The 13,158-nt window shown below is 45.4% G+C and overlaps 1 protein-coding gene across 1 annotated transcript in view; it reads left to right on the forward strand.

Moving 5' to 3' along the window:
• sema6bb (sema domain, transmembrane domain (TM), and cytoplasmic domain, (semaphorin) 6Bb) overlaps positions 1-13,158 on the forward strand; it is a 588,988-nt gene that overhangs the window by 557,435 nt on the left and 18,395 nt on the right. Inside the window, exons 15-16 of the mRNA XM_080212572.1 lie at positions 2,206-2,346; positions 11,297-11,374. Of these exons, the coding sequence (XP_080068698.1) occupies positions 2,206-2,346; positions 11,297-11,374 (219 nt within the window). The remainder of the gene's footprint in view (positions 1-2,205; positions 2,347-11,296; positions 11,375-13,158) is intronic.

Here is a 13,158-nt window from a genome sequence, read left to right on the forward strand (position 1 = left end):
TGGAATTTAGAAAATAGATTGATATTTGATGGTCGGCATAGACACGGTGGGCCGAATGGCCAGTTTCTGTGCTGTAAGACTCTCACTCTCAAATGTTCAGGCTCACACAACAAAACATTTTCCCTTCTGGGAAGTACAACTTTTTTTTATTCATTCATGGGATGTAGGTGTTGGTTGGCTGGCTCTTGGAGGGCAATTAAGAGTCAACCCCATTGCTGTGGCTCTGGAGTCACATGTAGGCCAGACCAGGTGAAGACGGCAGATTTCCTTCCCTAAAGGACATTAGTGAATCAGATGAGTTTTTCCAACAATTGACAATGGTTCAAAATGGAATTCAAATTCCACCATCTGCCGTGGTGGTAATCAAACCCAGGTCGCCAAAACATTAGCTGTGTTTCTGGGTTTTTAGTCTAGAGATAATACCACTAGGCCATCATTGCCTCCCCATCTAGCATCCAACAATATAGCACCCTACCCCTGTAAGAGTCAACCGGGTTGGAAACTAACAGGGAAGGAGGCACAAATCAAATGGAATCACATTTGCCAACTGTTATTCAACACTCCCCTCATTCAGTTCCATTGAAATCAATCGGGCAGGACATGTAACAGGCCACAGATGCAATACTACCTCTTTTCCATTGCTGCCCCTATCCAAATTCAACACCCCCAACACCCAGCACCTTCATAGTGGAGACAAATTACAAAGAAAAAGGAAACTCTAGCAACAGTAAGCTGCAATTTAATGAGGTGAATAACATTTTTGAAATTATAATCAGATATCAGACACAATATTAGCTTTCTAATGCACCTAAACTATACAGGGGATACTGGGCCTGGTTTCGGTCTCTGTAATTAAACATATCGATGATCTGGGAAAAGTGCAAAGAAAGCAACTAAAAGTTCTGGGCTCTCTTCCAAGAACCATGAAGAAAGGTGGAAATATTTTAGGTCTTTCTACTTAGAGCACATCGGATTAGAAAGGGCCACTGATACCGGGTTTTTAAAATTGATGCTGATAGGAATTGACGGAACACAAATTACTCTTCTTCGAACTGGAGACGCAGCAAGCTTTGAAATAAAGGTCTAAACGAGGAAATTAAGGGCAATGTAGTTCAGTCAACATGTAGATTAAACTGCAATCTCCTGTTGTTAATAGTGTTGGACACACTTTTAAAATGGTACCCCACAAGAATTAGTATCTTCAGAAGGAGACCAAACCAGAGGGGAGGGCAAAAAAAGTCTTAACTTATTCTGTTCTATGAATAAATATTGAAAGGTTATTTACCAGCATTATTAACCAAAAATAAATTATTTGCTCATTCACCCAACTGTATTTTTTTGGTGCCTTGCTATATGTTGGTGCCATCCTTTTGCAGAGTTATCCTGTCTGTACTTGAATAGTAATTTATTGTGCATGACCCACTTTGAAATTGCCCTGACAGAAGAAATGTAGCATTATTGAAGAGCAATTTACTTCTTTTTAATTATGCTGTCACAAAAGTTGGAATTGTGAGCAGCACGTTGGCACAGTGATTAGCACTGCTGCCTCACAGCGCCAAGGACCCGGGTTCCATTCCTGGCTTGGGTCACTGTCTGTGTGGACTCTGCATGTTCTTCCCAAGTTTGCGTGGGTTTCCTCCGGGTGCTCCAGTTTCCTCCCACACTGCAGAGGTGTGTGGGTTAGGTTGATATGCCATGATAAATTGCTCCTTATTGTCAGGGGGATTAAAGTTTTAAAGTTTGTTTATTAGTGTCACAAGTAGGTTTACATTAACACTGCAATGAAGTTATTGTGAAAATCTCCAAGTCGCCACACTCAGGCGCATGTTCGGGTACACCAAGGAAGAATTTAGCATGGCCAGTGCACCTAACCAACACGTCTTTCTGACTGTGGGAGGAAACTGGAGCACCTGAAGGAAATCCACGCAGACACGGAAAAAACGTGCAAACTCCACACAGATAGTGACCCAAGCCGGGTCCCTGGCGCTGTGAGACAGCAGTGCTAACCGCTGTGCCACCGTGCTGCCCCAGGAGGGTAAATGCGTGGAGTTGCAGGGATAGGGCCTGGGTGGGATTGTTGTCAGTGCAGACCCGACGGACTGAATGGCCTTCTTCTGCACTGTAGGGTTTCTATTGCATTCTATTCTAAAAATGCTGTTTCAGAATCGCATAAAGTAACAGATGGCCTACTACTCTTCATTCCAGGTGTGACAGCGAGGGACAGGAGAACAGGAGGATTGTGGGAATGGAGCTCGATAAGATCAGCGGAACGCTATTGGTCGCATTTTCCTCTTGTGTCGTGCGAGTAGCATTTGCTCACTGTCGGCAACATGCTGTCTGCATGAAGTGAGTCCAACCCATCGATCTGTGCAAAGTACTGGAATTTAAATTTCAACAAGAAGTATTTCCCCGGCTGGCTTCAAATGTGATTGAAGATTTCAGCATGCAATCTAGCCTGACACTGCCTTGCCGTGCTGAGGGTGTGCAGCACTGTTTGTGGTGTTATCTTTTAGATGAGACGCTAAACTAACGCCCCTGGTATCTGTTCAGATGACTGTAAAAGGTCCTATGGTGTTATTTGAAGAGAAACAGTTTCTTGCAATTGTCCCAGTCAATACTCCTCTCATGGCACAGGGAGTGGCAAGGTGGCACGATGGTTAGCACTGCTGCCTTACAACTCCAGGGATCTGAGTTCAATTCCGGCCTTGGGTGACTGTCTGTGGAGTGTGTGTCTTCTCCACACATTTTCCTCATGCCTGCGTGGGTTTCCTCCCACAATCCAAAGATGTGTGGGTTAGATGGATTGGCCATGCTAAATTGCCCCTTAGTGTCCCAAGATGTGTAGGTTAGATGGATTATAGGGATAGGGTGGAGGAAAGGGCCTCTATGTGATACTCTATCAGAGAATCAGTGCAGTTTTGATGGGCCGAATGGCCTGTTCTACATTGTAAGGACTCTATGAACCTCTCAACCAAAATGCAAAAAAAATCAAAGATTTGTTTATTAATTTTATTTGCTGTTTTTTGAGCGCTGATGGGAGCATTTAGCAGTTGTGTTTGCCTACATAACAATGGTGACTACCCTTCCAAAAAAACAAATTAAGTGGCCATAAAGCACTTTGAGACATCCAAACTGTGAAAAGACACGATATTAATGTGTGATCTTTCAGTCTGCGTCAGTAAACACAGCTGAGATGTAGATCATCTCACTCAGGCAGCTTTTCTTCATGTGCCTTGGCATTGTGTTTTAATAGACTGTTTACAATGGCAAGCTTGACTACAAGCCTGATCCTATCCTTGTCAAAATCCACACTCTCCCAACAGATGTCATGTTTATATTAATTTATTAGTGTCACAAGTAGGCTTACTGCAGTGTAGTTACAGCGAAAAGTCCATAGTCGCCACAACTCCGGCACCTGTTCGGGTCCACTGAGGGAAAATTTAGCATGGCCAATGCACCTAACTAGCATGTCTTTCAGATTGTGGGAGGAAACCGGAGCACCCGGAGGAAACCCACGCTGACACGGAGAGAACGTGCAAACGCCATACAGGCAGTGACCCAAGCCAGGAATTGAACCCAGGTCCCTGGCACTGAGAGGCATCAGTGCTAACCACCGTGCCGCAAGCTAAATCCTAGGAAACTTTTTCCACATCCCTGCATAGGGAATTTTGGGCATAATAAATGTCTCAACAGCAAGACCGTGAAATTGTAGCCAAGTGGAAAGATTTATTAAGGAAGGATAAAATATGACTTTGTCATCTAGGCAGTAATTATTGCAGCTTAACAACCTTTACTTCCCTGATTCAGCTATGGACAGCAAAGCAAAAACCCGGACTGGATTTATCTCACAGAGACTTCTCAAACTGTGACTGCCTCTTCAGACTTCTGTATCCTGTTCAGGCTGCTCTTACTTTTTGGAACAAAAACAGAAAATTGTGGAAAATGTCAGCAGGTCTGACAACACTGTGGGAAGAGAATGGAGCCAATCTTTCGAGTCTAGATGACCCTTCGTCAGAGGAGCCCCACTGATACTGTCAGACCTGCTGAGATTTTCTAGCATTTTCTGTTTTTATTTCAGATTCCAGCATCCACAGTATTTTGCTTTTGTCATACTTTTTGGATCCTAAGTAGAATAGAATCATAGAATCCCTACACAGCAGAAGAAGCCATTCTGCCCTTTGAGTCTGCATCAAATGTCTAACACAGTATCTCACCCAGGCCCATTTCCCCAACCTAACCCTGCACCCCCACACACTTACCATGGCTAATCATCTAACCTACACATCTTGGGACACTAAGGGACAATTTAGCATGGTCAATCTACCTAACCTGCACACCTTTGGACTGTGGGAGCAAACTGGAGCACCCGGTGGAAACCCATGCAGATACGAGGAGAATGTGTGAACTCCACACAGAAAGTGACCCAAGGGTGGAATCAAACCCACGTCCCTGGCGCTGTGAGTGCTAACCACTGCGCTACCGTGCCGCCCACCTTTATAAACCATTGAACCAGTGGACCAACCAGGACATGTAATTGATTTTCAGTTGGCCCTTGGCATCTAGTGTTAGCTTCTCTTTGTGAAGAATAAAGATTTCACATATCCAGTCACCTCAGGGCAGCACAGTGGCCCAGTGGTTGACACTGCTACCTCACAGCGCCAGGGAGCTGGGTTCAATTCCCGGCTTGGGTCACTGTCTGTGCAGAGTTTGCATGTTCTCCCCGTGTTTGCGTGGGTTTCCTCCGAGTGCTCCGGTTTCCTCCCACAGTCCAAAAGATGTGCTAGTTAGCTGCACTGAGCATGTTAAATTCTCCCTCTGTGTACCCGAACAGGTGCAAGAGTGTGGCGGCGGGGGGATTTTCACAGTAAATTCATTGCAGTGCTAATGGAAGCCTCCATTAATAAATAAAGTTTTTTAAGACTTACCATTTTTCAGGTTCTGACTACCCAGTCCTATGCATTTGGAGCCAAGGTTCGAAGGCTTGCTTTGGAGCTTTCAATATAGAGTGGAATTTTCTCTGTTTGACAATGTGTCAACTCAGGGAGAAAAAGTTGGATGTAGCCCGTAGACTGCATTGATGGCTTTTCCCACCGAACTTTTTTGACACATTGCTATTCTTGCCCTCATGAAAATGCAAATCCCACCCCCCCTCCCCACATAGTGTTCAAACTTGTACAGCAATATGTTAAAGCTACAGAATTTCAAAGCAAAAGTTTCATTCTTTTACAGGGCTTTGTCTAACCCTTGGTTAGAATTTACTGCTTTGTTACTCTGCTGATTGAAGTTTGACACTTTTCTCATGCCTGTTTTTTTACACTGCGAGACTTAGGCTGGGAGGGAAGGCAAAACAGGCTCAAATCAAAATTGGCTTGAAGTTGGATCTGCCTGGAGGAGGTTTTGGAGGCCAGTCAAAGCGAAATGAGTCTGTGCTGCTTCGAACTGAAAGCACTTTGAGAAGGGGTTACGAGAGATCTGATCGGTATTTAATTAAAATGAGAGAAGCAGGAGCCTTAACAAAGTTAGTTTCCTGCCAAACTGCTGAAATAATGCTCAAGATCTGAGGAAATTAACAGAACAGCAATTAAATTTGATCCACTGGGAACAGTGTGCTTTATCCAGACCACATGTCAAGCTATTGAAAGAGTTTGGGTGGGAATTTGCGGCCGCACTTGCCTTGAGACCGGAAAATCCTGCCCGTGGTCAACGGGCTATTACATGGTCCATGTCCCGTCCGCTATGATTCCCGTGGTGGGCGAGATGGGAAGATTCAGCTCTTGAAGTTAATACGGATTAGAACAAACCGCCAGTGTCATCCTTTCACCTCCAAGAACAGAGTCTCAAATCATATTCTGGCACCAAGATTAAATAAAGATCATTAGATAAGTAAAGTCTGACGTAGGAACAAGGAGCAGAGTAGGCCATTCGGCCCGTCGAGCCTCCTCCACCATTTAATAAGACCATGGCTGATCTGCAGTATCCGCATTCCTCTGCTCGCGACAACCCGTCATTCCCCTCTTGCTTACCAGGAGTCTATCCAACTCTCCCTTCAACATATTCAAAGACTCTGCTTCCACCAGGAAGAACGTTCCAAAGGCTCACCACCCTCTGAGTGCAAAAGATTTCACCTCATCCGTGCCTTAAATGGACAACTCCTTGGTGGGATCGGGGTGGGGGGGTGGGATTTTCCACCCTCTATCCTGGGGAAGCAGGAATGGCGAAGGAGGAAGAGAATTGAGGGGGAGTCCCAAAATAGCTTTGACACCAATGGGATTTGCCTCACTTGTCCCCGCTCCCCTCCCACCCCCGCCGGTGCTATAACGGGGTTCCCGCCTTATGATGACTGGAAGCTCATTTAAATGCATTTTAATATGATTAGCGGGCCATCCTGCTGCAACACCCCTCCATGTAAGGAAGTCCCGCATCCCTCCTTGCCAACCCCCTCCCCCATACATTCCCCCTGCGACCCCCTCTAGCCTGCAGTGCAACATCACATTGGGCGGGTTTTACAACAGCTTTTAAAAAGGGGAATAGATGCCCGCCAGGGGACGGGCAGGTATGTACAGCACCCCCCCCTCCCCCCCCCAGGAGGAGAGGGTCATGCCCCTGACAATGCTAGGGGAGGGGCAGTGTATGGGGAGGGAGGGGCAGATGGGAGGGTCATTCGGGGAGTGCCGGGGGGTCCCTGTGCCCATTTTTGGGGGGGGGGTGGCAGGTGATCCCATGGTGAGGAGGCCCCAATCTTTGGATAGCCGATGTTGCCAGTGGGGCACAGCTCATTCTGAACCCACCTTGCCAGCGTGACATCATGAGACCCACCTCCTGGATTTGTTTTTCGAAGTGTTTAAACATTTGGCGGGAAAAGCCAGCAGCACGACTGATAGGCAACACACGGCTTTTCCCATCGGAGTTGACGTTTTGGAAGGAAAATAGAAAATTCTACCCATTATTTTTAAAGAGTGGCTCCTAGTTCTAGGTCCTCCCACAAGAGGAAACATCCTCTCCTTGTCCATCCTCGGGATCCAGTATGATTGAATGAAATCACCTGTTACTCTGCTAAACTTCAGCCGATACAAGCTTAACCTGTAAAGCCTTTCCTCATTGTGCAGTTTGCACATACTCCCCATGTCTGCGCGGGTTTCCTCCAGGTGCTCCAGTTTCCTCCCTCAGTTGAAGAGAACTTCTTCACTCAAAGGGTGGTGAATCTCTGGAATTCCCTGCCCGTTGAAGTGGTGGAGGCTGCCTCGCTAAATATTTTTAAGAAGCGGGTTGATGGGTTTTTGATAAGAGAGGGGATTAAGGGTTATGGGGAGAGGGTGGGAATGTGGAACTGAGCCACGACAGATCAGCCATGATCTTATTGAATGGCGGGGCAGGCTCGAAGGGCTAGATGGCCTACTCCTGCTCCTATTTCTTATGTTCTTATGTTCTTGTGCAGGTTAGGTGGATTGACCATGCTAAACTGCCCCTGAAGTGCCCCAAGATGATTAGGTTGGGTGGATTAGCCTGGAGAAATGTGTGGGGTTACAGGGATAATCTGGGGGAAGGGGTCTGGGAAAGATGTTCTGTGGGAGAGTTGGATGCAGACTTGATGGGCCAAATGACCTCTGTAGGGAATCTGTGAACTCTGTGTCAAGTGCTTACTGGCAGCCATTGCTCAGTTGGTAGTACGCTTAACACTGAGACAGAAAGTGTTGGGTTTAAGCCCCTTCCCCTCGGTAGGAAACTTAGGCTGATGCTCCAATTCAGTACTGAAGGTGTACTGCACTATGTGAAGAACTATCACTCAATTATGTTGTTGAGTTGAGGTATCGAATACCCTCTCGTGGAGACAGAATAGATCTCTTGGCATTATTTTGAAGAACGAGATGGGAATGCCCTTTGGTAATCTTTACCAACCAATGGGTGGCACGGTCGCACAGTGGTTAGAACTGCTGTCTCACAGTGCCAGGGACCCAGGTTCGATTCCTGGCTTGGGTGACTGTGTGGAGTTTGCATATTCTACCCGTGTCTGCATGGGTTTCCTCTGGGTGCTCTGGTTTCCTCTCTCAGTCCAAAGGTGTGCGGGTTAGGTGGATTGGCCACGCTAAATTGCCCCTTAGTGTCAGGGGGACTAGCCAGGGCAAATGCATGGGGTTATGGGGAAACGACCTGGGCAGGATTGTGGTCGATGCAGATTCGATGGGCCAAATGGCCTCCTTCTGCCCTGCAGGATTCATTGATTCTACAATTCTATGACTTGTCAGAGCCCCAGGACCAAGATCACACTTTTAAATTTTGAGGTGTTGCCAATGCCAATTAAATGTATTCCTGGAGGTTTTGTCACATGACTTTGGCCAGTGGAATGCCCAAGGTGGTAGAGGTGGATACAATTACAACATTGGCAGAATGAAATGGCCTCCTTCTGCACTGTAAGATTCTAACCAATGTCTCTAAAGCTGATGATCTGCCTATTATCACATTGCAGTTTGTGGGACATTTCCCACCTGTTCCTATTGAAGAACAGAGAAAAGCACAGTACAGGAACAGGCCCTTCTGCCCTTAAAGCCCATGCCAATTATAATGCCCTAACTACCCTATTGGTTGCTACAATTCCCACATGATGATGGTGACTACACTTCAGATGTACTTCAGCTGAAAGTTGACATCCTCCAATTGGGAGAAGCTTTACAAAAATGCAAGTTTTCTTCTACCAATCTCCTCTTCAGGATCAGTCTCCGAATGGAATCCTGATAATTGAATTCATAATTAAGGGTGAGCCTTGTGCGCGACGTTGGTTGCCAGGGAACTGTTCTATGTTGGCACAAGATGGTGCGTATCCTATCAACTGAAGCGAAACGAAACTGTAACAGCATCAAGAAAACATTGCTGCGTCTCGAGTCTCGAATTTTTGGGTTGGAGCTGTCAGCTTCCAAGCATTGGCTGAGCGTACACACTGAGTACTGGCTGAGCAATTAGCCACAAACAATTTCATAGCGTCAGCCAATGCGTCAAGCTGGGAAAGCAGTCAGTGAATTAGTCAAGAATTTCTTCAGGCCTCAGCCTTCTCAATCACCTAATGAAACAAATGGAAAATATGCCTGTTCCCCACTGTCTCAGCCGGAGGAACGCAGCGTGGAGACAGGAGAGGAACTATAATGTTCAGAACCAAAAGTAAAGATTGATTCAAAGGAATGAATAAATCAATATCATATGAGTGTCTCAGAACCTGGTTGGAATTTATAATCATTGGTGTGTAATCATTGGCGTGTAATCATTGGTGTGAAAGATCGCAGAGACACTCAGAACAAGAAACAATTACATGGTCTGTCGAACCCACTGCTACCATAGCCTGTACATCTACCCTGATATAGACTCCACCTCACCCATTTAATCTCCTTCCTCAGACTCTGTACAATCTATCCACGACTCTACACCAACTATTTAATTTTCTCCCACAGTTCACCTAGGAGCCAACTCAACCATGAATGCCACCCTGCTCATCCTTCCTCCTGTGATATAGTTCTGCATAATCGCTCCCTGATCCTTAAGGCAACGTTACATGATATCTCACTGTCCTCACAGCTCCATTACCCAATCCAAATCTACTGGGTTTCATACATCATATAGCCAATCCCCGAAAGGAACAGAAGGAATCCATCCCTTTACTATTTGATCAGCTTTGTCTCCTACTGTCAAAAACCAATCATTTTATCCTTACTTGTCATTTAACAATTTATGGAAGGGTTAATTGTCTCAGGTACTTTGTCTGGAAGTGTGTCTTAGCTCCCCAGTACTGCACAATTTAGGCAGTACGGTGGCACAGTGGTTGGCACTGCTGCCTCACAGCACCAGGGAGCCAGATTCAATTCCTGGCTTTGGGTGACTGCCTGTACAGAGTTTGCATGTTCTCCCCGTGTGCGCATGGCTTTCCTCCCAATGCTCCAGCTTCCTCCCACACGCCAAAGATGCGTGGGTTAGATTGATTGGCCATGGTAAATTGTCCCCTAATATCAGGGTGATTAGCAGGTGGGATTAGGCAGATAAACCTGGGTAGGATTGTTGTCGGTGCAAGCTTGATGGGCCGAACGGCCTTCTTCTGCACTGTTAAGATTCTATGATTCCTGGGGCAGTCTTTTGTATTTTAATAATTCTTTGTAGCCAAGAGTCTAAAAGGTTTGAACAAAGAGAAAAGTGCTGGGTTCTGTCTATATTTTCGTTTTGAAAAAGGCTTTTTAAACTCAATTGAAAGATTTAAAAGCCATTGCACTTATAATCTGTGATACTGTCATTACATGTTCTTGTCCATGAATCATACCAGCCATATAAGTGCTATGTTTGCTCCTTGGTCTGTGCTCGGTTAATTCATCTCTACTTCTGTATTTACAATCAGCCTTGGCATCCCTTGGGTTAGAGAGGATAATCTTGGTAGAAATTCATGTTTGGACACAGGGTAAGGTCAGGTTTAACTTTGGCTGCAAATTTTTCTACTATCAAATACCAATACTTAGATATCATAGAATTCTACAGTGCAGAAACAGGCATTTGGCCCATCAAATTCATACCAACTCTCTCCAATAAAGCATCTAAACCAGACCCTATCCCCGTAACCCCACATATTTATGCCACTAACCCCCTAATCTGCACACCTTGGGATACTAAGAGGCAATTTAGCATGGCCAGTCAACCAAACTCGCACATCTTTGGACTGTGGGAGGAAACCAGAGCATCTGGAGAAAACCCACGCAGACACAGGGAGAACATGCAGATACCATACACACAGTCACCTGAACCTGGAATTGAACCCGGATCGCTGGTGCTGTGAGGCAGCAATGTTAACCACTGTGCCACCATGTCGCCCATATAAAGAATGCTACTTGAGTGATGCAAACCTGAGCAAGTCACCATTTGCAAAAACAAATTTTGTCCAAGTGTAATGATGCCCTTTCAGAGACTTCCCTAGTGAACAGTTTAGTGATCTTGTAGAAATCAGCTAGCAGATCAGAAGAGATGCAGCTAGCTCCAAATAGCTCCAATCTAGGAGAGCTCCTCTCCCTGGGGTGATTCCCCACTCTGAGTCCAGTTTGGTCACCCAAGCCCAGTGACCTCTACTCAGCTGTGTTACCCTTAAAGGGATAATCACCACACTAACAAAAAAAACAGAAAGAAGATTACCGCCACAACCAACCCACAAAATACATTTCACCACTGAGCTGCAAAGTGCTTTGCGGTGTCTGGAGGTCATGCAAGGTGCTATATAAATGTAAGTGTTTTATTTTTGCCTAAGAATTAATGCATTTTTCAAATATTGTTTCTAAAGGAACTGCATTGGCACTCGTGACCCGTACTGTGGCTGGGTTGGCGATGGAGTGTGCACGTATTTGGAACCAGGAACCAGGTAGAACCAAATTAAACTCTTATGGCCTAAGCTCTATTTCAAAATGAGAAGGACTCGCTGTTGGAGGAGACACATCCTATATTAATCAATCACACCGCTTATAGTATTTCTTGATCACTTTTTGCCACAAGGTATTGTACATTCTGATGTTGCTGGAGACAAAAGATTTACAAATCTGCCCAAAATGCACAACACATCAATGCAGCATCTTAGTCTTTATCTTAAGGGTGGCACAGTGGTTAGCACTGCTGCCTCACAGCACCAGGGACCCGGGTTTGATTCCAGCCTCGGGTGACTGTGCAGAGTCTGCATGTTCTCCCCATGTCGGCATGGGTTTCCTCTGGGTGCCCCAGTTTCCTCCCGCAGTCCAGAAGACGTGCTGGTTAGACGCACTGGCCATGCTAAATTCTCCCTCAGTGTACCCGAACAGGCACCAGAGTGTGGCAAGTAGGGAATTTTCACAGTAACTTCATTGCAGTGTTAATGTAAGCCTAATTGTGATAATAATAAAACATCAAAGTAGGATTTTCACCTTCCAATTCTGGACCGGAAAATGAAGTTTTTGAGTGGCTTATTTGGAAACTTCTAAAATAAAAACTGGGTATCAGAAATCTGATATTCAGAGACAGTTATTTTACCATTTGCTTTATGTTGCGATTACATATTTAAAGTTACAAATGTTTGTAATTAATTTTTAATCAGCAAGTACACACTAAACTTTCAGCCACAATTCCTCCTCACCCAGCCTCATTTAAATTCTCACAGTGTTTAAATGTTTAAATTTGCTTCTGAATAATTGTTGAAAATCTGCTTCTTACTGGTGGCATTATTTCCCAGGAGTGCAGAGTTTGTCAGTTCTACGCTCGGCTGTTTGGAACGTACAAAGTTGGAAACCAAGATGAGGAGAAATTGTTTCTCTCAGAGAGTTTTGAGTCTTTGAAACTTCCCCAGAGAACCATAGCAGCAAAGTCATTGAATATTTTTACGACATAGGGAGACTGTTTCTTGACCGATAAGAGGGTCAAAGGGCATGTAAGGGTAGGTAGGAAAGTGACATTGAGGTCACAGTCAGATCTTGCTGAATGGCGGGGGCAGGCTTAAGGAACTGAACAGCTTACTTCTGCTTCTAATTTGTGTCCGGAATTCTCTGGCCGTTCACACCTACGGGATTCTCCGGTCCTGCCAGCAGTGAGTTTCCCGGTCGGCGTGGTGTGATGTCAGTGGGAAATCCCATTGACAGCAGCAGGATCTAGAGAATCCCGTCACCTCCTACCTGCTAAAGGGATCAAGGGATACAGAGAGAAAGTGGGAGTGGGATGCTGAAAGTGCATGATCACGTAGAGTGGTGGTGTAGCCTTGAAGGGCCGAATGGCCTCATCCTGCACCTTCTTTCTATTTCTAACACGCAGCTGGGAGGCCAGAGAATCTCGCCTGTGTGTTTGTCTGATGGTGCTGAAACCGGGAATTTCACCAGTTCTCAAAGGAAATGTTTCAAGGCTTGAGTCAGAATGGTTCTGTTTAGGCTTAACGCTAATGCATTTACTGCCAACTCAGTTCCAAATTACACAAAATAAAGAGGTAATTGTCACCTGGGAGTCTTGAGAACCTGTGAGTACAGAGTGCTGGTAGTTGGTGACGGATTCCAGCATGACATTATAATGAGCTGATACTCACTTATAGATGATTCATTAGTCACCTTGCATTTGCTGATACAAGTTTTACTTCCTTTCTGCCAGAAGTTATACAAAAATGTGAATGTTACTCCATGAGTGAAGTAACCTCAC

Source organism: Carcharhinus amblyrhynchos, chromosome 26 (genome assembly GCF_965287045.1).
Source record: "Carcharhinus amblyrhynchos chromosome 26, sCarAmb.v2.hapA, whole genome shotgun sequence".
Classification (NCBI taxonomy): domain Eukaryota; kingdom Metazoa; phylum Chordata; class Chondrichthyes; order Carcharhiniformes; family Carcharhinidae; genus Carcharhinus; species Carcharhinus amblyrhynchos.